The sequence below is a fragment of the Phyllostomus hastatus genome, unplaced genomic scaffold, assembly GCF_019186645.2.
Source record: "Phyllostomus hastatus isolate PE091 unplaced genomic scaffold, TTU_PhHast_1.1 phas_scaffold_585, whole genome shotgun sequence".
NCBI lineage: Eukaryota > Metazoa > Chordata > Mammalia > Chiroptera > Phyllostomidae > Phyllostomus > Phyllostomus hastatus.
Genome location: NW_025334037.1, coordinates 4,679,394 through 4,706,036, shown reverse-complemented (window position 1 = coordinate 4,706,036; position 26,643 = coordinate 4,679,394). Strand labels below are relative to the sequence as shown.

The following is a 26,643-nucleotide window of genomic DNA, read 5'->3' as shown; positions in this document are numbered from 1 at the left end:
TGATATATGGATAACGTATAGATTGAAATAATATATTTGCATATGTCTTTTAAATTATTAATTCAACATTTATTTAAAAACTATCATTCTCTATTGAATTGTCTTTGTGCTTTTGTCAGAATTCAGTTGGTCAGGTAAGGGTGGTCTTTAGACCACTACCATAAAGCAAATATCAGAATTAAGTAAATCTCACAAATTTTTTGGTTTTCCAGTACATAGAAAACTTACGTCAGACTATACTATGGTCTAGAAACTGTGCGATAACTTTATGTCTAAAAAAGAACAATGCACATACCTTGATTTAAAATACTTTATTGCATACAAAAAACAAACAAACAAAAAGACCCAACCCCTGGGCAAAGAGGCTGCAAAGGGCTAGGCCAATTGAAGTCAAGCTGACTGGAGTTCAAAGGAAGGACTGTGTTTCTAGGGGGAAACTGTGTAAGAATGAAAATGACTCTGGAGTCTTAAAAACCTGGGTTGAATTCCATTATCTTTTCTTTCCAAACCTCAGTGTCCTCCTGTGGAAATGGGCTTAACAATGGTACTTACTTTAAAGAATTGCTATGAAGACTTGGTGGAATGACATAGGTAAAGTCTATGTATAGTATCTGCTTACCAAATATGTTTAATTGGGAATAAAAAAACAGAAAATTAAAAGGCATGAATAAAATGTAAGTTAAATAAATGTTTAAATAATTTTACTTTTGAAGCCTTAAAATTCATTACATGCTCAGACCTTTTTCTCAAAATATTTTTAACACCTCCTTTAAGAACACTGCTGCATTAAAAAAAAAAAAGAACAAGACTGTATTTTTTCAAAGATGACCAGGACTAAAGTGGATTAGTTGAAAATGGCTCGTAAAGGAAGAGTTATATAGTATAATTCAGTATAATCCTCACAATAATTGTACCTATAATATGGTTATAAAAATATTTTTCACATTTTACTTTCAAGTAAAATGATAAACTTACCATAAATCATTGAAATCAATCTTTTATTATATATACATTCATTAATCCAGTCAGAACTTAGAATTACAATTTATATTTGTTAGAAATCTTTGCATAAATATTTTTTCCTAGCCCCACACTGCCTTCCTCTTCATATCCAGTTATCTAAAACTGAAGAGGAGTGGGCACCGCCCAGTGGGGGTGTCTGTTGCTCTGCTCCTAGAGTTATGATCCACAGAATTGGAGTGATGTCATCTGCAACAACAAAAAAAAGCTTCTCTTGATCAGTGGAAGACCTATATATAAAAGTCACATTTAAGGGTCTACAATCCAAATCCTCAGCTTTCCCAAGTTTACTCAACTGGAAGAGAGCACCAGCTGCTAACACACCTGAAAGACCTTGTCCTGAGACATAGTGTGGTGAGTGATCTTTATTTTCTCTTTTAAATCTCATATAGGGTATTTTTTATATTCTAGGCATTATTTATTGTGCATCATTTTCTACAAATATCATGCTGTTTGTTCATGTTAAAATGTTAAAGGAGGGTTTGAGTTATGTTCAATATAAAATGCCACAATACAAATTAAATATATGCCACTAAAATACTCCCAAATCATTTACTTTTGTGATCAAAGTCTTTCAGGAGTCCTTGCTTTTTCTAAATTTTTCTGAAATTACACACACAAATTATAATTTGGCATATGCTTTAATAGTATCTTATTGAATTTTTGAAATAAAACAGACTAATAAGGAATAAATAATTCTGAGTTTAACCAACATAAATGTATTGAGTTGAGTTAAAGTTCCATTTTTCCTGCAGAATATCCTTACCAAATACTTTGTTTTATGACTCCTGGAAATCTCAAACTATATAGTGTAGTTGGAGAAAATTAGTTTGACTGCTGAATATTTATTTCTTTACATAAAGCCTTTTTTAATTTTCTATTCTGAAAAATGTACATAGATTGTAAGGGTATGGTACACTTGTTTTCAGTTTTTTGTGACATTCTTGTAAGAAGCTCATCTCTATTAAGAATAGGAAGCAGAGATGTCTGAAGTCACCAGGTGAATGTGGCAGAGCTAGGATTAGAAGCCAGTGCTCTGGTCCTCTAGCTACAGTGACTTTTTAAAAATTAACATAAAGCAAAATTGAAGTATATAGTTTCGTTACTCTATCAATAGCTTTATATTGCATAGTGAAAATAAATGTAATAAATTATAATGTTACTTATGCTACTTCAAAAGGGTATAATTTCAAAGGTAAATAAATAATTACATAAATAAAGCCATGTTCCTTTAAAAATATGAGTACATAGCCACTTTGTGTGTAGGTTAAAGCAGAGAACATTAAGCACTAAGAAAAAGTACTTCTGTCCTGGCTGATGTGGCTCAGTGGACTGAGTGTCGGCCTGTGAACCGAAGGGTCACCAGTCTGATTCCCAGTCAGGGCACGTGCCTGTGTGGTGGGCCAGGTCCCCAGTAGGGGTGCACAAGGGGCAACCACACATTGATGTTTCTCTCCTTCTCTTTCTTCCTCCCCTCCCCTCTCTCTGAAAATAAATAAATAAAATCTTGAAAAAAAAATGCAGATTAAGGTAAGACTTCTATTTTGAGATGAAGAGGTTTATGAGCAAAACAGGAAAGTGCTAGAAATTAAATTCAAGCAAGACTTTTAAAAAAGGTGAGGGAAAAAAATAGACAAGCATTTTATATAAAGCCAAAGCTCTAAACTCATTTAACAAGTAATTAATTAGATGATTTTTAAATACTTTAACACACACATTTTTAATGGTAGAAGTGTTCATTAATTCAGTTAAAAATATCTCTAAATCGGCCCTGGCTGGCACAGCTCAGTGGATTGAGTGCGGGCTGCGAACCAAAGTGTCGCAGGTTTGATTCCCAGCCAGGGTACATGCCTGGGTTGTAGGCTATAACCCCCAGCAACCGCACATTGATGTTTCTCTCTTTCTCTATCTCCCTCCCTTTCCTCTCTAAAAATAAGTAAATAAAATCTTTAAAAAACAAAACAAAACAAAATCTCTAAATCAGAGCCTATTAATTTGGTATTTGTGGTTATTATTGCAATGCCTGAAATGAAGCTGACTTAAGAAAAAGAAATTTGCTAAATAAAATGTATTAATAATTTATCTAATTAAGAGGATTAGCCATTTGCAAGCAAATTGTAAGTACTTAGTCATAACCAATATAAAATATAGGAGAAAATTCTAAAATGTAAGTTTTTTCATTCCTCATGTGGCTTAAAATTCATATATTATAACTTGCAGAAGAACTCTCAAAAAGATACCTAAAAAATAAAACTAATTTACATAGAAAGTAAAACTAATCTGTCTAATTTGTAAGTCAAAGTTTTTAAAGTATATTTTATGGATTATGATATTACAGTTGTCCCAATTTTTCCTCCCCTTTATTCTGCTCCTCCCTGCACCCCCCTCCCACTGGCATTCCCTCACCTTAGTTCATGTCCATGGGTCATACATAAAAGTTCTGTGGCTTCTCCACTTCCTATAATATTCTTAACCACCCCCTATTTTGTACTTACCATTTATGCTTCTTATTCCTTGTACTTTTTCTCCCATTCTCCCTGCTGATAACCCTTCATGTGACCTCTGTTTCTGTGATTCTATTCCTGTTCTAGTTGTTTACTTAGTTTGTTTTTGTTTTTGTTTTTCTTAAGTTCAGTTGTTGATAGTTGTGAGATTATTGTCATTTTTGTAAGTCAAATTATGTGTATATATAATATATACTAATGTATCTGTAAAATAGTCTGATTCTAAAAGTCTTTCATGAAAACCAGTTCAATTAGTTCCTGTAACGTTTTGTGTAGCTGTATAGTTATAACATAAACTAATAAATTTAATTGTAGAGTTTGGAATAGTAACAATATTTTAAAATAGCTGCATTTTGCTTTTCTTTTTTAGTGAAGATGATGTCTGCAAAAGACATGGTTAAAGTAATGATCGTCATGTTTGCGATTTGTTTTTTTGCAAAATCAGATGGGAAACCTATCAAGTAAGTACTGTAGCCTCTTTTGCGTGGTGAAGGCATGTGAACTGGATTTTTACTGTTGGCTTTATGATTGGAAGAGGGAAGCTAATGGAGTGGCCCTTCTGTTTCACTCCCTTCAGGAGGAGATCTGTGAGTGAAATACAGCTTATGCATAACCTGGGCAAACATCTGAACTCGATGGAAAGGGTGGAATGGCTGCGGAAGAAGCTGCAAGATGTGCACAATTTTGTGGCCCTTGGAGCTCCTATAGCTAATAAGGATGGTGGTTCCCAGAGGCCCCGGAAAAAGGAAGACAATGTCCTGGTTGAGAGCCATCAAAAAAGCCTTGGAGAAGCAGACAAAGCCGATGTGGATGTATTAATTAAAGCTAAATCCCAGTGAAACACACTTATCAGAGCACTGCTCTGGAGAGCATAGGGCAACAATATTGCATGCTGCTAATGTTTTCAAGCTCTGTTCTGATCACCACATGCCAATATTTCTAACACTAATAAACTTTGCATATAACCCATTGCTAGTTATGACAGCTATCATTCTCATTGCTTGATTCTACTTTTATTCACAAGCTCATTTAGTTATTCTATTCCTATTGTTTATTCTTTTTAAAGTATGTTGTTGCATAATTTATAAAAGAATAAAATTGCACTTTTTAACCTCTCTTCCATCTTACAATGCAAAATAAAAATTTAATGATCATGATTCTAAATAAATGAAGTTAAGTATTTTTCACTTATTATAAGAATGTCTTTTTGGTTATAAGCAACACCAATGTGTTTAAATGGACTGTGATTAGGAAGGACAGCACAAAATGGTTTTATTTCCAGTTTTATTGAGAAATAACTGACATACATCACTATCAATCTAAGGCATAGAGCATGATGGTTGCATTTACATATATTGTGAAATGGTTATAGCAATAGGTTCAGCTAACATCCATATAAATTTTTTTTATCATGTGTTTCATATTCTGAGATTTTGAACATCATCCTTTTAATATTGCCAAAGCACCAGATCCCCAAATCTTACTAGCTTGATTCTATTGTCCTCTTCATTTCAGGAAAGATAATAAAATACTCAGCAAGGAAAAAGAGAAAGTGATCTAAAATTTGCATGCAAAACATTTGCCTGTATACAAACCTACTGATCATATTTCTAATCTGAACACCAAATTGTACAGAATAGAATTTTTGTATATTTTAGAATAAAACTTTATTCATTTCTCATTTGACACATATCTATCTATTCAGTATCCATTATTTGCCATGTACTGTCATGTACAAGATACCTCAGGAATGTAAAATACACAGCCCTGATCTATTAGATCAACGCTGTTCAGCAGATCCATCTGTGATGGTGGAAATGTTCTATATTCTGTGCTGTCGATACAGTAGCCAGCTGTGCATTTAAAATGTGGCTCGTGTCACTGAGAGCTGATTAGAATCCTATCCTTGGCCTCAAAGAGTTCATGTTCTAATGAGGAAGACAGAGCAGTAAGCTCTGATTTTCTGGTCCTATTCATTTTGAATTTTTTGCATGTTCTAATACAAATTCCTTGGTTTTAAATGACACAAATATTTCCTCCCAGTGTATTTACTGACTCCACGATTAATTTTGGTGGATGCAGTATTCAATTTTTACATCTTAGTGTTTGTATTTTGGGGAGTCTCATTGGAGAAGTCTTTCCCCAGCTGTAGGTCACAGAGTTATCTCTTACATCTGCTTTAGAGTTTTACCTTTCACTTTAAACTAATATTCTTCTGAGGTCCAACTTTGTGTATCACAAAATGTGATATTTGAACTTTATTATTATTTTTTCACATGGATAGTCAGTATTCCAAATACCATCAATCTAATAATTATTTTTCCACAGTGTTGTAGATACCTTTAAAAAATTAAATCTTAAGTTCCTATGTAAACATAGGTTTGTTATTTTATTTTTAGACAGTGAAAAAGTGCTTGATGGTGCCCTTTGCATCAAGATTCAGCCTATGAAATGTCAGTCTCAGGTAGGGGGACAAAGTCACGTTTCCTTGACTTTTCCCCCATCTCTTTATAATTTAATTTAATTTAACTTTTTAGATTTTATTTATTCAGTTTTAGAGAGAGGGGAAGAGAGGGAGGAAGAGGCAGAGAAACATCAATATGCTTGAAATACATCGATTAGTTGCCTCTTGTATGCCCCCAGCTGGGGACCTGAGCTATAAAATGATCTGCAGATGGCTGCTACTAGTACTGGGCTTGGAGGTGTCTAGGTGAGGTCCAAGCTGTGAACCAAGGCCAGATGCCACTAGTGCTGGGCTTGGAGCTACTTAGCGAGAAGTATGAGGCATGCTGAGGCCGGATGCTGCTTGTTTGAGAGATTTTTAGGAAAGTCTGAAGCATGAGCAAGACAGGCCATTTGCAGCGATAAGTCACTGGAAACAGCTTGGGTGGGCCCACAAGTTGAGGGGGAGCGGGGTCTCAGGGAATCACCAAGGTGAGGAGAACAGTGTGAGCCATGTTGATGGGATCAGATATGGCATTTGCCTGCCAGCTCCGTGTGTGTGGCGGGGAGGGGTTACGTCTCAGAAAAGGAACAATAGGTTCTGCCAGCACATTTGCCTGGCAGAAAGCTGCCTCCCTGGCTCTTGCTCTATGCCAGACAATTTAGTTTCTCCCCATATGTCCCTGGTTCCTTTCAAGCTGCTGACCCAGCGCTGGAACTCAGAGGGAGTGCGTCTGAGTAAGTCCCTGAGTGAGCCCTTTAAGAATTGCCTGGGACTCTAGAAGCCCTCTGTCTCACTCAGCCACAATACTCACTGGTTTTTACAGCCAGTGAGAAGACTTCTCTTTCTGGTACAGGAACCCTGGGCTGGGGAGGGCCGTGGTATTGGGCTGGGACCCCTCATTCCTCAAGGGTGACCTCCACAGCTGAGATATTCCTCCTGATTTTTATCTGCCACCTGTGGGTGTGGGACCAACCTATTCTGCATCTCCACTGCTCCTATCAGCCTCAATATTACTTCTTTCTTAAATCTGCAGTTGTAGGACTTCCATTCAGCTAGATTTCAGGTGGTTCTGAATGAAGATTGTTCTGTAGCTTAGTTGTAATTTAGATGCAGTTGTGGGAGGATTTGAATACCGCATTTATCTATGTCGCCATCTAGACTGGAAGCCCTTTTTTATTGTTTTATACAAAAGCATGTATAAAACACATATGAAGATTTTTAAGAAAAAATATAAAATGGACAGCATTACTCACTACTCAGATTATGAAATAGAATATTATCATTGACTTAAAAATTCCTTGTTAGCCCTTCCTCAATTATATCCCTCTTGATCCTTGCCTTCTTGTTTTTGTGTTTATTATTATTCCCTTGCTTTTTCTTCATAGAATGTCAACACGCCTTGCTTAAATGGATAGTCTAATATCATTTTTAAATGTTTTTACTGATTTATTCTTAGAGATAGGAAAAGGGAGGGAGAGAAACATTGACTTGTAAGAAAAACATCGATCAATTGCCTCTTGCATGTGACCTGACCAGGGACTTGGCCTGCAACCCTGACTAGGCATGTGCCCTGACCAGGGTTTGTGCCCTGACCAAGAATTGAACAGGCAACCTTTTGCTTTGCAGGACAATGCCCAACCAACTGAGTTACACCAGGCAGGGCTAATATCACTTTTTAAATGTATGCTGTAGTATAACAGGGACTCTGTCTTTCCAGTTCATGATATCTATTTCTTGCCATTCCCTATACCTAAGCCCCAGCTCCATACTTTTAGGTTTTTGCTTGTCTGCACTTTATGTAAAGGTACTCATTTCTGAATTAGTTAGGGTGAGCAAATTGCTGTAACAAATGTATGACCACCTGAATTAAATAGAAGTTTATTTCTTATCCACATAACAGTACTGGAATGTTATATTACTAGGCAGCTTAAGAGGTCAACAGGGTGGCTGGGGATTCAGTTTCTATCACGGTAACCCTAGGGTTGTCTGTCTCCATTCCAGTGAGCTCTAAGTAAGTAAGTAAATAAATAAATAAATAAATAAAGTAGGAGTGCCACGGGGGAAGTTTTTACTGGCAAGGCCTAGGAAAGGTGACATCTCTTCACATTTCATCGACTATAATATAGTCACACCTAATATTGTAATATTGGGGTGGCCTAGGGAAGCTGGAGCATGTAGTCTCAAAAAAAATGTCGTCTCTGGCTGGGTAGGTATTTCGTTGGGACAACTCTACACTGTTTACTGCAGTGGCTGTACCAATTTACATTCCCACCAACAGTTAATAAAAGTTCCCTTGTCTCCATATCATTGCCCACACTTGTTACCTTTTATCTTTTTGATAATAGCTATTCTAACAGGTGTGAAGTGCTATCTCAGTTGTTTTGATTTGTACTTCCTCAATGATTAGCGATGAGCACCTTTTCATGTACCTGTGGGCCATACAAGTAATGCATGTCCCCTTTCGAGAAATGTCTATTTAAATACTTTGCCCATTTATAAATAGGGTGATTTGTTTGTTTTGTTTTGCTGTTGAGTTGTATGAGTTTCAGGTGTTTTTTAAAAGTAAACTAAAATAGTGATTTTAAAAGATGGGACCCAACCCTGATCTGTGTGGCTTGGTTAGGCATCGTCCTGCAAACTGAAAGTTTGCCATGGATGTTTCTTTCTCACATCAATGTTTCTCTCCCTCGCTTCCTCCCTCCCTTCCCCTCTCTCTAAAAATAAATAAATAAGATCTTTGAAAAAAACTGGGACTGAAAGAACTGACTGTTATACATAAAAGTCACCTATTGTATGCAGCAATACTTAGTATCTATAAAATTGCACAACTATCACTCATCTTGTTTTAGAAGCAGTCTTTTCTATCGCTGGCCTCCCATAGCACATTGTCTTTATCTTCCTATAACCCAAACTGTTTTCTCTTGTTAGTTAATCACATAGCTCATTTATATCACTAGAACCTGCACGTTAATAATGTCTGTATATCCCCTAGTGTTCTTACTCAGGGTCTTGGTCAATGAACAAATTTGCTGAATAGGGATAGAGTCCTTTTTGTGTGTGATTTTTGTGTTCCTGCAATTAGGTGACCAAGCTCAAACCTTATAGGCAAAGCAATCTCAGGTCTTAAAGAGGATTTGGGGCTTGTGACTTATCATTTATTTGTTGAGTAAGTAAGTATTGAACAAGAAGTCTAGCTTATCCTCCTCTGTGTAACAATCTTGAGTTAGCATGCTATGAGGTGGAATAATATAGACAACCAAAGAAACTGGTTTGTTCATTGCTTCTATATGAAACTTTTAATCTCTGTTCAATAGGAAATTCTGTATTGACGTCTTTGGTGCATGCATTGGTATTGCAGAAGGAAGCCCTTCACTAAGGGTCTGAACCTTAACTCATTCAGTCAGCACCTGCAAATTATTGTGTAGAGCAGTTCGTGATAGTGTGAATCAATGGCATTGCCTAGTGGACATATAGGGACTACCCATGCTCCGAAATTAATATTTGAAAGGTAAATTTTCTTTTTAAAGCAAAAAACAGTGGTAACTTTTAGATTCATTCTCTCTCTCTCTCTCTCTCTCTCTCTCTCTCAGGAGTAACAATAAAATGAACTGATGAACTGTAGGTCCCTCACAGCAATATAAAATAGTTTGACTGGATTCTGTCATGGAACAAAATCTCTGTATTTCATCTGAAATCTCTTACTGGTATAATTCTTCCAATGTTTTCTGGAAAATTTCTAGAGCTTGCTAAGCAGAGCATCTGATTGACCCACAGCAGGGTGAGAACTGCTTTTTGTTTGTTTGTTTTATTATGCGTTGGGTGCATTTGTAGGAAGAGTAGGGTGAGCCAAGTGAAACTATAGTATATATAAATATGGGTAATACTATGAAAATAGTGTGTCTAAAGGGAAACTATATAGTAGAATACTAGAGACTTTCTTTAGGAAATGATAGCTTCTATTTTGATATAAGGAAATATTTCCTGTTTGACAGACCTCACTAACCCTAACTTGCACTGTAGAATTACCTTGATCTTAGCTTACAGAAGAAAATTTTGATAATAAATCAAGGTTGTTGAGGTTTTTATTGTTTTGTTGCCTGAGGATTTTTTTTGAAATTTGTCCATGAGATTACCTATATTACAATATTCTTATTTAGATTCTTCTTACTTGGAAATCCTCAAAGATCACCGGCAATTTCCAATTTAGCAGAATGTTGGCAATAACAACTTGCTATACCATGACAATAACCTGTTTCCTTTATGTCTCTGATATCAAAGTGTCCTTAGATGAAGAAGAAGATGTTCACTATCCTATATTGTTCAAGTACAACTGTTCATCTCAGTTTGGAAAACACATTGGCTATCACATGTGGGAGCCTGGGAGTTTTTTCTCTCCCTAATGTAACAGTGTGCTAAGCTAGAGGTCCCCAAAAGGAGAAGTCCCGCACTAGCCTGGATCGGGGAAAGGAGAAGTGGAGCAGGGCCATTGAGAATTACTTTGCATATCTAAAGAGGTTGGCCAGTGTTTTAGTAACGCTAATAACTGTGTCTGCTGCTGTGGGAGCCAGGGAGATAGGCGTGACTCTAACTGGAGTGGAGTTGTAACAGGAGGTGGTACCCTAGTTATCACGCTTGGGCCAGTGGCTTGGAGGTGGATGCCACATGAGAGGACCAAATCAGCCCGGACTAACCATGGCAGCCAAGAAAGGGAGAAGAAACCAGAGTACTGACAAGTGTAACCGTTTGTAGGGGGAGCCAGAAATAGGGTTATGGAGGAAGATCAGAGCCGGGATTTAAAGTTGGGCATGGCAGCCACACTAGGGTTTAACCAAGGTGACTTGGGAAGGAGAAGCATCTCTTGACCATGTGGCTTGGAAGCAGTCTTGGCCAGGTGGATGCAGAAGGACAACCCCCCCAACCCACCATGAGGAGGGTCCTTGGGGTTCTGGATTAAGAGCAGGAGCCTAGCTGAGTACCCACTACTGGAAGAAGCCAGAATACAGGTAGGAATCTGCCCAGCTAAACTACAGACTTTTATTTCTTTTCCTGAGAGACGGTACTCCTGACTGGCCTAGTTTTGCAAGGGGAGGCAGGACTGTGTGATTATGTTTTTTTTTTTTTTTCTAAAGGAAGTGAGATTTAATGGCAGAAATCTACCATTATTCTAAGCGTGTTCTAAAACTTCAGAATAAATGATTCCTTTCCTTTTCATAAGACTCTGGCATTGGGAATCATGGTTTTTCAGTGGTGGGCAATAGAACCCAGAGGAATAGAACCCAGAGTCGTTCTGTTTCACTAACTAAACAAGGATTCAAAGTTGTTTTTTTTTAAAGTTCTTCCTGCGAATCTGTTTTCATACCAAAATTACTCAAACCAGGTCCTCTTCCTCTTTGCTTCCTCTGCTTGCAAAGCCCCTCCCACTTTTCTGAAAACTGGGGAACTCTTACTCATCCTTTAAGATTCAGCTTAAATGTTACTCCCAGGTGGAGGCTTGCTCAACATGGCAGGCAGAGGCCGGTTAGGTACTCCTTTCCTGCTCCCAGAGATCAGTGCAAGCGAATCAGTATATAGGATTATCTGTCTTTGGGTGGGTCTCGTCCCTGGGTGGGAGGGTGTTTCGAGGGAGGAGACCTTGTCTTTTATTTTTTCCTTTTGTATATAGTCCAACATTTGGCACATGGTAGGATCAGTAAAATTGAACAACTGAAACTATTACTTGGCGACTTTCTGCCCACAGGGAGCAATCCCCTACCTGGGTTACTCCAGACGTTAGACGGGCAGCTCAATTGCAGGAGTTTCAGCTGGCACAGCGGTTCCCGCCAACCCAGCGATTAAAAACGAACAGCTGTGGACCTTAGGGAGTAGAGGGTGGCCCTCAAAACGACCGCTTTTCATGAACCCGGGTCGGTTAATAACCCGCAGCTGGACTGGTAAAGGCGATTCGGAGTTTATTCAGTTGAGAAAAACGCTTTCCCTAAACAAACTCAGGACCCCAAGGTATTTCTCTAAACCTGGGCTGGAAACGCTGTCCGCTTTTTTTCTAACGGGCATAGGAAGTCGAAGAGAAAGACGTGGGACTCAGAGGTTATGGGGGGTATCGTAGCCTCTCAGACTCGAGACCCGCTGTTGATCGCCAGCTGACGACTGCGAGGACCAACGCCTTCCAATCAGTAGCGCCAGCCCCGGGGCTGGACGCACAGCCCAGGGGCAGCTCCCACCACAGCTCGCACAGCTGGCGCCCCGCCCACTCCTGGGCGTTGAGCCACCATTCTCGCGAGAACGCAGTTAGCCTCGCCTCTTTGGATTGTGGGCTCTCGCGAGAACAGGATTAGGAGCCGGCCTGCAACCTGCCGGGGCGGCTCTGGTAACTCGGGCTGCCGGAGTGGCCGTCTAGCTAGACACCTCTGGAGGGGTCCAGTTGAGGAGAAAGCAGAGGTGTTTCCGGCCCCGCCTTTTGCCTAGGGTCTCCGTGGACGCTTAAGGGGCACTACAGGTTCGGGGGTGACTGGACACAGCTGGGGACCTCGGTGGGGGCGGCGCCGGAGGCTGGGCTTGGCGGGGGCGAAGGAGGGGGGAGGAGGGCGAGTCAGGCTGGAGAGCTGGGCTGCTCAGGCGGTGGTCTGGGCGTCTTGGAACCTACTAGGGGGCTGTGGGTGGGGCTCTGGGCTCCCGTCGCTGGCACCCAGTTCGCAGAGGCAGGGATGGCGCTTGGGTTCGGCGGTGCTGTTTTTGGGTTGGGAGCCCCCGAGGCCTTTCCTCAGGGGTGAAGTCGATACCTTCATCCATCCTTCCCTGGGCGAGTAACCCCATGCCCCGCCCCTTTTCTGTTGTCCCTGGGCTAAAAGCAGCGACGTCCGGATGAGGGCGCATCACAATAGGGGATTAGGTGGTGAGTTGCCTTCCACCTAAAGACGAAGAGCAGTGAAGATCCTAATAATGTGCTGCGTGGTTTTATGCCGTGATAGCATCACGTGTGGTAAAGCTTTGTTTCCCCAAAACCTGCGAAGGAAAACTTTTTTCCTTCTTTAGATGCAAGTTTCCTAACACCCTTTATCTTCTGGAATGGGGTGTGGGGAGGTGAGACATCACTTAGTAATTTGTTAATGTGGGGACAGTGTCACCATCCCTGGTTCTCACAGATTTCATACTTTCTCAGTATTTTGAGTACGTGATGAAAAGACAGTAATTCGGATATGCTAAAGATAGAGCCTCATCTGTGTGTCGCTTTGTGTACTTACCATACAAAAAATATTTAAGTTTTGTATCTTTGAGAGTCTTCATGCTTTTTATTTAAATTTACAATCAGTGAAGCAGCATGGTATATTGATTTTTTAGGACAATCGGGTACCTCCCCCCCTTCCCCTACTGCACAACTATGATCAACATTTTTTAGAGAGGAGGTTAGGGATACATTTTGAATGAAATAGACTGTAGAAATTGTAATAAAAGATATGTAAGGAATGAAACCATAGGGCCAAAAAATATTTCTGTATTGGAGAGACCATCCAGGACTGAAGTCTAAGCATTGAAAGTGAGGACTGCGGTTGTCATTTGAAAACAAAGCAGAAAGCAGTGGAAAGTACTTGGGAAAGGATTTGATGGTGGATTGAGACTGTTAAAGTGTGAGGAGAAGTCTTTTTGAAGGTCTAAGTGTTTCATAAATGTTTCTAACATTTCTCAGAGTTTATGACCTAACTGCTATTGTTACACATAAAGAGAAAGTGGGAAGGGAGGTTCTGCATGGAGCAGGGTAAGAAGGACGTAATGTAGTGTTTGATCAGAAAAGCCTTCAGTATCTCAAAAGTGTTTTTGAGCTCTTTCACCTTTTTTTTTTCTTCACTCCCAAAAAAGCTTTCAGATGGGCTTTTTTGCTTTCTCTATGTCACCCTTCTACTAGTCTGAATTTTTTTTCTTTCTCACCCCTCTAAACCTTGTGAGATTTTTAAATTATTAACTATGAAGTTGCAAACTGCTATGGTCTGCTATGTGGCTTTTTATCTCTAGTTGACTTGGTGAAGTGTGGAAGTGATCTGGAAAACATTATGCACTCTTTCAAAGAAATAGTTTGTGAATAGCAAGCTCACATGCCTTCAGATGCTAGGCAGATGAAAATAAGAATGAGTGAAAGACACTGTAGAGTTTGTTTATGCTTCATCCAAGAGGGACGTCCAGTTCTCAGGTCCACCTGATTAGTGCCCTTCATGAACATGGGCCCAGTCTTAAGCTTTTTCAAGAGAACACAAGAAGTTTAAATTTTTGCTTGCAGTCTCTTGATTTTTAAAAATACTAAGAAAGAATTACAGCAACTGAAAATAGCTTCATGTGGCCCAGCCATACCCAAACCTGTATGTAATTGTATCCTGCTCTTCAGTTTAGGACCTCTATTATAGGTGAGAATTAGTAAATTTTATCATTAAAAAAGAGATTTAAAGCAAGTATGCCAATTAGTTTGGAATTTCAAACCTTGGAGGACTTGGGAAAAATGTGAAGTGTAATCGAAAACAGTAGATAAATCTAATAGCCAAGTTCAATATCCTTTAAATACAGTAGGACAAATTGAACTGGTACTTATTAATATTTTGACTGGAAATAAGTAAAAAAAGACCCCTCAGTATTTATGGTTTAATAACTCAGGGTTTTGGGCAAAGGTAATTTAAAGGTATCTTGTAAGGAAATGGAGTCAATTTATTGAGATTCCTTTATAATACTTGCAATTAATATGTAAAGTTAAATCCAAGAGACACCCCACAATGCAGCTATAGTTTTAAATGTTTAATGCTTGCTATACCATCCCACATGTCTTCCCAGTCATTGACTTATTGGAAGCAAATATTGATTCTTTGTATTATATTCTCTGGCTCTTAGAGTGGGGAAAGGAAAGAAATGGGATGGGGAGAGTGTGATGTGAAACAGTCACTCATGTGCCTCTTGCTTACATTGTCCATTAAAAGACTGAGTTAACTAATTTTTCTTGTAAGAAGAATAGGTACTTTGGTAGATTAAACACAGTGCCTTATACATAGTAGAGCTTAATATTCGTGGAGTTGAATCCTGGTGGATTAAACCACATTTACCAATTAGTGTGAAGGACTTTAATTACATAATCTAATTTGTACTTAGTTGGCCAGTGGGGGATGGGAGTTTAGAGGTCAGACCTAAGGAATAAGTGGACTGCAGGGTGTAGAGAGCAACAGAGGTCTTCCCTGGAGATAAGGGTGAGAAGAAGCTAGGTGAGGGAAAGAGTTTTAGAAAGGAAGATAAAATGGTTAAATACCTTTTTATCTATGGTGCTGTTTTACAAAGAGGCCTATCTTTTATGACTGAATTGGTCATAACTCATGCAAAGATGACATAGAACACTGATTTTTAATCATGACTACTTTGGGAGTTTGCAACCTTGAATTTCTTTGAAGCCCGGTCTTTGCAGGTCAAACTCGTCTAGTTATCTCTTCATCCAATTCCTGCCTCTCTGGTATAGGAAGTGAAACAGGAAGAGACTATGTTTGTGAGGTGTTCCTGTTGAAGAATTTTTAAAACATTCTGAAGAATCTGTTGTGTATTTGTGGAGGTTATGTTTGTTCAGGAGGAGCCATCATTTTCCTCCCTGCATGTTTCTACCCTGATTTGTAAAGTAGGAAGTTCTTCCTAATGAGTACTTTCCCCTCTTCTTTATATGCCTTTATATGCCGTCAGTGCCTTCACAAAGGAGGGTTAAATGAGGTTAGGAGAAGGATTTGAGTATCCTTTTTTTTTCTTTGAGTATGCTTTTGCTCTGTCTTCTGGTTCTGGTTCTGGCTTATGAGTTCTATTTTTGGAGCTCTCAATTCTTAGGATATATTTCTCTACTTCTTTGAATGGCAGATTTATCTGAGCAGGCTGGACCCATAATGGCAGAAGCAAATGGAACATCTACTGTTCCAAGTTTAATTTACAGTTGAAGTTAATAGGAAGTTTTTGGTCACTGGTTTCAACTGTTTTTATCTTTATCTGTTGTTTTTATTGTTTTGCATCTTTATTGATTATGACCCACAGTACTGGAAGAAAAGGTAGTTGTGGATGTTCACTAATGGAGGAGGAACTACACATTTTTTTTCTCTTGGATAGAATGTTTATGAGGGTTCAAGCTAATGTTGCTTGCTGTGGTTTACTTTGGCATCCTTGGAACTGAAACCTACCTTGCTCAGCAGGTAGCAATGTAGAACTCAGAGATGGAAGGTAAACACTCAGAAGTCAAAGAGATGCTCTCTGGGAGAGGATTAAGAGGTTGGCAAATGTTAGCTGTAGGCAGTGAGAATGAGAAAGATTGATGGGTTGCTCTTGCACACACCCAAACCAGGGACAAGCCTGCAACACAGGCATGTGCCCTGACCAGGAATCCAACCAGAGACCTTTTGCTTTGTGGAAAGATACTGAACCAACTGAACTACACTTGTCAGAATGCCTTTTCCATCTTAACTAAGCACTTAAAACGCACTGTAGTTATAATTTACAGTGAGGTGAGAGCAAAACTAGCATGACTTTCTCTTTTTCCGTTACAATTTCACAGATAGAAGATTTTGTTCTTACTGTAGGTTTCAGCAACCTCAGCATGTATTTTTTTTCTTCTTATTGAGAATCTTCACCTTTTCACTTAAAGAAGTGCTTTACGGCTTCTCTTTGGCATGCATACATGAACCAAATATCTGAATTGCCAGCATCACTACTGTACTTTGGGGCCATGATTAAGGAAAATAAGAGTTACTCGAACACAAGCACTGTGAACAATTGATTTTATAATTGAGAAGGTTACTAACTGACTAATGGGCAAGCAGTGTGGCTATGCTGGGCAGAGGGATTCATATTCCAGGTAGGACAGAACAGGATAGTGAGAGATTTCATCATGCTATTCAGAATGGTGTGCAATTTAAAATGTATGAATTTCTGGAATTTTCCATTTAATATTTTGGACTGGGTGTTAATTGCTGGTAATTGAAACCATGGAAGGTGAAACTGCAGATAAAGAGGGGACCACTGAACTTGAAAAGAGGAAAGTTTTTATGTCAGATATGTGATCTTATGTCACAGTAGTGGATTTCTGAAGATTATAATATGCCAAAAAGCATCTATGCCAATAAAAGCATCTTTTTTTACTACCAACATTTTATTTAAATATTATTTTTTTTGTTTAAAATGTAAGATATCTAATTGTATGGTATTTTTCTTTTGAGTTGAGTGATCGATCTATTAGTATTTTGGGTCACAAACTGAAATTAACATTTAGTATTTGGGGGTGAGATTCTGTCATAGTGAGTCACTGATTGAAGTACTGCTCAATTAGAAACTATGAATAACACTAAGTTCATTTTAATTGTAATCATGCTTTTTGCTTGGATTACCTTATTTAGGTTCACATAGACCCGGGTTTAAAGCCAACTTTTAGCTTCGTGACATAAAAGTTACTTAACCTTCATGAACCTTCCTTTCCTCACATGAAAAATGGAGATAGAACATACTAGGAGTTTAAGAATGAAATGAAATAAAATATATAACAGTGCTATGTAAATAGTAAAATAAATATAACTTGTTAGCACTTTGTTCTTATTTATGCTTAGAAAATAGCATTCTGGCCAGTGATCTTGAAACACATCTATTAGATAAATTTACATTTACATCTAGCTGTTTGATTTGGAGAGAACAAATTCAAAGTGTAGTATTTACAGCCTTGCCAGTATGACTCTTCCACTCTTATGCTGTAAATCACAAAGGTTTTTCTTCCTTTCATTCTTTTTTTTTTTTTAGTCAACACTAAACAGTAGGAAGTTCTTTTTCATGTTGGTATCTATTGATTGATACCTGGTATTCTATGTAATTTGAATGCCAGGTGGAATAGTAGAAAAAAGGGAATGGAGAATAGATGAGAGAGATGGTGTGGGATTTTAAAAATCATCTATAGGATACTGTTATCTACTTCTAAAACATAAAACCATTTTATTTTTATTAATTTGGGACTGTCATTACTAGTAGCAGATGAGTAGAAAATTATTCTGAGCTTTCTATTTGTAGACTACATTAAATGTCATCTTAAAAATAAATTTTAGAGCTCAGATGCCTGAAGAAAAATCTCAGGTGCAAGATTGTGCAAGAGAACATTTTTAGAATTTTTTTAAAAATTCATGGATAGTCATACAAATAGAGCTGATTTATTTTAAAGGTAATTGTTTTGCCCTGGCTGGTGTGGCTCAGTGGATTGAGCATGGAGCCAGCGATTCCCCATCAGGGCATGTACCTGGGTTGCAGGCCAGGTCTCTGGTTGGGGGAGGCAAGAGGCAGCAGATTGATGTTTCTCTCCCTCTCTTTTTCCCTCCCTTCCCCTCTTTCTAAAAATAAATAAAAATAACACTTTTTTTTTAAAAAAAGGTAATTATTTCATTCAAGGCAGTTTGCTTTATACAGTACAGGATTGAATTTGATTTTTCTCATATCTAGAAAGCAATCAATACAATAGGTTTCATCCTTTTGCCTCTTTATTTGTTAATTTAGTTTGCTTAAGGAAGTTCCTATAAAATGAGTAACTGTGGGGCACTATTGTTTCCTTTTTAATGAACAGTTCAGATTGCTGAAGTTTCCCTTTTAAAAGATAATATTTAGTTATTAGAGACTAGTGGGATTATAAAACCATAATATTGAAAGTACTTTAAAATCTCCTCTGATTTTTGGAACTGAAGTTCAGGTTAAACCCCCCTTACTTGATTTTGATAAAAGGTATTGAGACTAGACTACAGGTTTATTCCAGTGATCTTCCTAGTGGTTTGCATGAACTTCTGGGAGTGTGTGAAAATCTTGTACATTGTGCCATGTGAAAAAAATGATAGAACCTCTATTTATATTTGTTTTAGTATTCTGTCGCTTTTTGACTTCCATTTTTTGTTTATGTGTAGTATATATAGTTAACTGGTGTGACAGTATATGTGCATTATTTATATACACATATGTGCAGCTATTAAAGTTAGTTGAACTTAAAACATTGAGAAAGGGGAAAATACCATATTTCAGAAGAAAAGTAGTATGACATCTTTGATCATCTTTCCTTCCATAGTGAATGGTGTTTAGCAGTAGCCTTGAAAGCTTATTGATTTTGAAATTGTTTTACTATGAATACTTAGAAAAATTACTTATAAAAGTATATTTTTTGAGTAATATAAAAAAGGATAGATCAAAGAAGAAAATGGCACCATAATTCATGACCCAGTGAATTGCTTCAAGTCACAAATACACACACACACAGAAACCTAGAATTGGGATTCTTCTGTGTATATTCTTCTTGCTTAAAATTTTTATTTTGAGAAATTAAATGTAATTTGAATAATGTAACTGATTTTCAATCTTTATCATCTCATAGTACACATAAACTAATTACTAAAATTCTGCAGCACACCAAAAATGTATTTTTTGCCAATTTGACCAATAAAATAGGTATAATTATGAGTCATTCACATCGGACAGCTATTGTTGTGTTGGCTGTTGTCAGTTTTTTTATTTCACACTTTATGGGAAAAGAGGTCAGTGTCCTTGACTAAATAGTCAGGTGGTGCATGTTTAAAAATTTTTGTGGCACACTGGTGTGTCTCTTGCAGCATACCTGTTGAAAATCACTGATATAACAGATAATTAGATTTAAAATTAACATTCCTTCCCTCCTCCTTTCCCCCCTTTCTTTTCACTTCCTCTTCTCTCATCTACCATAAATGCTTTGATAAACATACTTCTTAGGATAAAATTTTAAAGGTAAGGGTTTTGTGCATGATACCTTCCAAGTTTTATAATTTATAGTCCCACAAGCTTGAGTAGCTATTTTCCTTGTATGTACTTTAGCTATCAATGGTCATCATTAAACAAATCAACATACATTTGCCAGTTTGATAGGTTAAATATCTCAGATTTAATTGGGTTTCTAATATTACTAGTGAGGTTGAATATTTTTTCTTTTCCTCCTTTTTTTGGTCAATATTCTTTTTGTAAGTAGTTGATGAACTTTGATAATTTTTTTACCATTGTATTCAGATTTTTAAATATGGGTTTATAATCATTCCTTATATATTTAAGATTTTAATCTTTTGTATTATAAAAATTGTTTTGCGATTTTTTATTTTTCTTCTGTAGTTTGAATTTTCATGTAGTCTAATCTAATGCTTCTTGAAAGCTGGTCTGCAGGTTCTTCATCTGATCCCTGATGGAAGTTTTCATAGCCTTTGGTGAAGATGTTGGTTTGCTTAAAGTGGCTGGCTGCACTTTCCTGTTTTTCATACTAAGTCTTTCACTTCATAATTTTTTTTTATTTTAGTCAGATAAATATCCACTTATATTTTATTTTATTTTTTATAGCTTTATGTTCTACTTTGAATTATTTAGTAATGTGGAATTTGGGAGAGATAAAAGGTGAGGAAGGAAAGGATCTTCTGCTCAAATAGTTAACCAATTAAATAAATTTTTAGAACCTATCTATCTAACCAACCTTGAATCTGTCTATAATCTATCTTTATATCTCAGTGATTCTAAATGCTAACCACTAACACTTGTTATTTCCTGGGTATAGCATATTCGTGGGTTGTGTATTAAATTTGAGGGACAATATAGTGGGGTGGGAACACAGTGAATTTGCCTATAGTGACATGTATCTGAGTCTTAGCTTATTTATTAGCTGTGTGATGTTAGGCAAATAATATACTCCCTTTAAGTCAGTTTCCCAGTTTTTAAATAGGAATCACCACTTGTGTGTTGTAGGATTGATATGTTAATTAGCTTAGATAATACAAGGGTGGGCAAAAGTAGGTTGACAGTTATGAGTATGCAAAAACAGATTTTATTTTTTATTTTTTTAAAAGGAGATTTTGCTGTATTTCCTTTTTTTTAAAAAAAAAGATTTTATTTATTTTAGAGAGGGAAGGGAGGGAGGGAGAGAGAGAGAGAGAGAGAGAAACATCAGTGTGCGGTTGCTGGGGGTTATGGCCTACAACCCAGGCATGTACCCTGACTGGGAATCAAACCTGCAACACTTTGGTTTGCAGCGCACGCCAGATTTTATTTTTGTATTATTATTTATTAATTATTGTATTTGTTTGCATTACAACCATAAACCTACTTTTGCCAACCCTGTATATATGAAAATCCAACTTACTATCCAAGGCTTCCTGAATTAGATGCTAGTATTCAGCCCCTGTGCCTTCATCCTGCTTGAAATATCTCACTTAATATGTACCTCTAGTTCACCCAGCATTGAGGAATATTTCTCACCCTCCACCTGTGTGGTAACTTTCTCAAAGGAAGGTGGCTTGACCTTATTCTTGAGGAACCCATTCTCATACTCATTGGTCATTGCTTACTGTTCTAGATGGTAGTATTTTTTTTTAATATTTTATTTATTTATTTTTAGAGAGGGAAGGGAGGGAGATAGAGAGAGAGAGAGAAACATCAATGTGCGGTTGCTGGGGGTTATGGCCTGCAACCCAGGAATGTACCCTGGCTGGGAATCGAACCTGGGACACTTTGGTTCCCAGCCCGCGCTCAATCCACTGAGCTACGCCAGCCAGGGTAGATGGTAGTATTTAATAAGAGATGAATGAACTTGAGTTGACATGGCAACCCATTTTCATTGCTGCTAAATCTTCAGTTATATACCTAGTGTACATCTACTGTTTCCTTTATTAAACAACACTAAAGAATGGTTAAGTGGTACAATTTAGGACATAATAGTATTAGGCCTTTTATTTATTTATTTAGAATATATAAATTATTATGTGGTTCAAATGTCAAAGCTGGATACAAAGAATACTCAATGGCCTTGCTTACATCTGTATTACTTTCACACCATTCCCACCCTGCCACTGTAGGTAACCATTTCTAACAGTTTTATTTACCCTTCTAGAATTTTTTCCCCCCAAAACAAATATATGCAATAAATATATGTGTATTTGTATTTATATATGTATGCATGTTTATTTGATTTATTCACAAAATGTAGCAAACTATACCGCTTGTTCTGTAGCTGTTTTGTTTTTTTTGGCTAACAATATATCTTGGATCTAAATCCATATTAATACATGAAGATCTTATTCTTTTTTTATAGATGTATAGTATTTCATTGTGTGGATGTATCATAGTTTATTATTATTTTTATTTTGAAAAGATTATTTATTTTTAGAGAGGGGAATGGAAGGAGAAAGAGAGGGGAACATCAATATGTGGTTGCTTCTCGCATGCCCCCTACTGGGGACCTGGCCCACAGCCCAGGCATGTGCCCTGACTGGGAATTGAACCCGAGACCCTTTGGTTCATAGGCCAGCACTTAATCCACCAAGCCCCACGAGCCAGGGCTCATAGTTTTTTCATTTAGTCCCTTTGGATGTGATTCATATTGGTTTTAGTCTGTTGTCATTACAATAATGCCACAGTGAATATATTTTGAATATTTTGTTTAGTATTTGTCTAGTTATATCTTTAGTGTCGATTCTTAGTAAGACTGGTAAGTGTGTAATTTTGTGAGATGTTGCAAAATTCCTTACCATAGGGGGTTATATCATATTGTATTTTTAAAAAAGGTTTTATTTATTTTCAGAGAGGGGAAGGGAGGGAGAAAGAGGGAAATGTCAATGTGTGGTTGCTTGTCATGTGCCCCCTACTGTAGGGGACCTGACCTGCAACCCAGACATACACCCCAAGTGGGAACTGAACCGGCAATGGTTTGGTTTACAGGCTGGCACTCAGTCTGCTGAGCCACACCAGCCAGGGTTCATATTGTATTTTTTTATTAGCAGAGCATGAGAATGTGGAGAATGTCTGTTTCTCTACAGCAGGGGTGTCAAACTAATTTTCATGGGCGGGGGGCCCATCAATCTCACAGTTGCCTTCAACGGGCCGAATGTAATTTCAACTCCTTAACAGTTAAGGAATAGTTACATTTATACAGTCCTAAAATTATTTTGGCCCTTTGAAGACAACCATGAGGCTGATGTGGCCCCTGGTGAAAATGAATTTTTCACCCCCGCTCTATAGTCTTACCAGCAGAATACATGGGCAAAATTAGAGGTGTTGAAAAAAATTGGAGGTGTTAATTTGCATTTCTGTTATAAATTGAGCATACTTTGATATGTTTAAGGCCATTTGCCTTTATTTTTCTGAGAATTGCTCATTTTCTGCATTCTGTGTTTTTTTGGAGGGGTGTCCCCCCTCATCATTTACTTATTTATTTAAATTATTTTATTTATTGAATTAATTGGTGTGACATTGTTTAATAAAATTATATAGTTTTAAGGCATACAGTTCTATAATACATTTGTGTATTGTGTTTAGCACCTATCCCTCCTCTTTAAAGGACCCTTTATGTAGTACAAAATGTTTGTTTTTTGTTTTATTTCTACTTTTTGCAATGAAAAGTGTTATGTTTTACGTAGTCAAATAAAAGCTTTTTCTTCTGCTACGTTCTAAAGGATAGCACCCATCCTTTTCTCCCTTGGATTTTGAATGATTTCAAATTTTACATTTAGATAACTGATCCATTTGGAGTTTACCCTAGTAAGGTGTGAGGTACAGATTTAAATTTATGCTGTCCCAAATGTTTCTTCAGTTGTTACAGTACCATATATTAGTGTTCTTTCCTCAAATGATTTGAGAAACCACTTAATCACATATCAGATTTTCTTATAGTTTAGAGACCTATTTCTGGGCCTTCTGTTCTACTTGTACTTTTCTGTCTGTGTATCAGTATCTCAGACTTTTAGTTTTCAAAATAAGCCTTTAGTGATCTTTGAATATAAGAAAAGTTTTATCAGAAGGACCAGTACCTATAATATTGAGAGTCTATCTTTGTGAGCAAGTATTTTATCTCAAGGCAAATTTTAGATTCCTTAAAATGAAGCATTTAGTGGAAAAATAACTTTTTTGGTGGAAGTCTGATATTCTGCTTCTGTGTTGACATACATGGAAGTTACCAGCCACATGTGACTATTTAAATTTAAGATGGAAAATTAAAAATTCATTTCCTTAGTTGTGGTGTATTTTAAGTGCTTTTTGCACAGTGTAGGCATAGAATGTTTCCATTGCCACACAAAGTTCTATTGGGTAGCACTGTAGTTTAGAACTTAAATCATACTTAGGGCCTTGTGTAACCTATTGAGTTGATTTGGCAGATAAACAAGCAAAAATCTGAAGGAAATGGTTGGTGATGGGCATAACGAATGGCCCAAAATGGAACAGTATGGTAAAGGTTATATAAAAAAATGTATAAAATTTATTTTAAAAGCCTCACAGAGGGAAAAAAGGAAAACACTGTTTAAGAGTTTGACTTTGTTTAAAGGGTGACGGTTCTTAGGGGTTGAATGTAATCTCCTTTGATTTGGGCACTTCATCAGATAATGGAGATTTACCTATGTTCAATTTTATGTCAGGGCGATTTATTTTTGCTAAGATGTTTCTGGTTTTGAAGGCAATAATACTGTTTAGTCATAGGAGAAAAGAAAAAATAGGGACATAATGCACAGAAACCAGAATGTTGTTCTTTTAGAATATAAAAAAATCATATGCCTTTTAGTGTGTTTTAAGAAATTAACACTATAAACAGTATTTAGTTCTTTACAGTGCTAATCAGATAAAATACTTAGAACATGCTTAAGATATGGAAAGATTTTCAAACATTTATTGAGCTGTTTAAGTTTGGGGGGAAAATGAAACATTTCTTGAAGTGTTAATGCTTTCAACAAGAAGTTAGTAAAATTCGAAAAGGAAAAAAAAAAGGAAGTCAGCAACATTTGAATAGAAATTTTATAAAAGTAATACAGGAAATTAACTCAGAGATTTTTATCTCCAGGTCACCTCTGGAAGATCAAGGGCTGAATATGAGGTGACTTTGAAGTCTTACATTTTGGTGGATTGGATAAGGGGGCCCTTTAATAAACAGAGTACCCTACTTTTTGTGGAAATTCCACGCAATTTTATTAAATTTGTTAAGTATCCCCTGCAGTTAGCAAAATGCCTGGAAATGTGCTAAATACTCAGTAAATACATTTTGAAAGAATAAATCAATTTAAATTGACATCACAGAACTAAAACATAAAATTTAGTCAGATATACTCTAGTATAAAAGTATCCTGAATATACTTATTAGCTTTATTTGCTTGCTTTATTTTAACCAAGGAAAATCAGAAAAGGATAAGCCTTGACAATTGAAAGGAATTCTGTGAGAGTTAGATAGGCAGCTTTGAGAAATACAGTATTATGCTGTGTATAATGTGCACCCATAGTTTTGGTGCATATTATACACAGTATTATTATGCCCATAGTATGTAATTATTACACCCATGTATAAGGTGCACCCTTACTTTTCCCTCAAAAATTTGGGCAAAATACGCATTATACATGGCAAAAGACCGTATTTGGGGGAAACTTGGGGTTAGTTTGATAATTTCTTTAAAAATGTTTTCAGGGATATTTGTTATATTTTCCCTCTTTTAACCCCACATTTAGAAATTGAATTATTAGAATTTCTGCTCATTCTAGGGTGAGATTTAAGACAGCAACTAAGTTAAAGACTGCCTATAAATCTTCATCATTTATATTTTCTCTCCACTAATGGATTATGTTAAATGTTTTTGCTTGTTTCATCTTAATTAATTAAAACACTTTGTAAAAACTTACATATAAGTTGTACCGAGCTATGGGAACACAAATACAAATCATACCTTGTTATTGCCTTCAAGGATCTTACATTTTAATAGATGTGTGGCAGAAACATATTCTAACAATGCATAATGATGGGGTTTAGGAAATGCTACCCAATTTGGTGTATTGAATACCTTAAGGAATTTGAGAAATGGCATGTGTAGGAAGGACTTTCTGCCCTATCACCAAAACAGGTTGCAAAACTCTGACATGAGAGGTGTCCTCTGCATATCCAGAGGACAGGAACATCCTTAGCTCCAAAGATGAAGGGGACATGGAGGACTCTGGACAACAGGCCTTGCTAATAAATTTCCCTCTGTTTACTACACTTAGCTTATACTTGTTGTTGTATCTTTCCATGACTTTCCACTCTTCACCAAACTAGCATAAGAACATCCAGGTTTAATTGTTTCTTCAGGGCTTCATTTCTTTTTAATTAAGATTTTTAAAAAATTGATTTTAGAGAGAAGGAGAAAGAAACATTGATTTGTTGTTCCACTTACTTATGCATTCATTGGTTGATTTTTGTATGTGTCCTGACCAGGGATCAAACCTGTAACCTTGGCCTGTTGGGACAATGCTTGAACCAACTGAGCTACCTGGCCAGGGCCAGGGCTTCATTTCTTTATGAAGGTCACTTAAAACTTATGTTAAATACATTTGTATGCTTTTCTCTTGATTATCTGTTTTTTGTCACAGGGGTCCCAACTGAGAACTTAGAAGGGTAGAGGAAAAAGATATTATCCAACCCTTAAAATATATTGACCATATTTAAGCAGTACATGTAAGTAATAAAATTAAACAAGGGGAAAACATTTTTGTAACAAAGCCATCTTCAAATTCTTTATTGTAGACTTTCCCTCCACATTATCATCATGAAAATAGTATGTAATATTCAAATAGTGTCAGGGATACAATGAAAAGTCTCTTTCAGTCTGGCCTTCCCCCAGAGTCATATGTTTTATTTGGTATTTGTAGACATTT

The 26,643-nt window shown here is 37.0% G+C and overlaps 2 protein-coding genes across 7 annotated transcripts in view; both read left to right on the top strand.

Moving 5' to 3' along the window:
- Positions 1 to 1,196: 1,196 nt before the first annotated feature.
- On the top strand, positions 1,197 to 4,363 carry PTH (parathyroid hormone). Its single transcript, XM_045825805.1, has 3 exons — positions 1,197 to 1,241; positions 3,895 to 3,985; positions 4,102 to 4,363. Coding segments are annotated over exons 1-3 (354 nt in total). The 5' UTR covers positions 1,197 to 1,240.
- Positions 4,364 to 12,284: 7,921 nt separating this feature from the next.
- The window catches only part of BTBD10 (BTB domain containing 10), a 78,426-nt gene continuing 64,067 nt past the window's right edge, over positions 12,285 to 26,643 (top strand). For 5 of the 6 annotated variants that reach the window (XM_045825802.1, XM_045825797.1, XM_045825803.1 and 2 more), the window contains exon 1: positions 12,285 to 12,463. The gene's annotated coding sequence lies outside the window, so the exon portion shown is untranslated. Of the gene's footprint in view, positions 12,464 to 26,358; positions 26,444 to 26,643 lie in introns of all 6 variants that reach the window. The other variant, XM_045825799.1, reaches the window with a different exon arrangement.

Bases quoted from the DNA above. Each gene is read 5' to 3' on its own strand.
- PTH (XM_045825805.1), top strand. The intron at 3,986-4,101 runs GTAAGTACTGTA...CACTCCCTTCAG, and splicing joins TCAGATGGGAAACCTATCAA to GAGGAGATCTGTGAGTGAAA.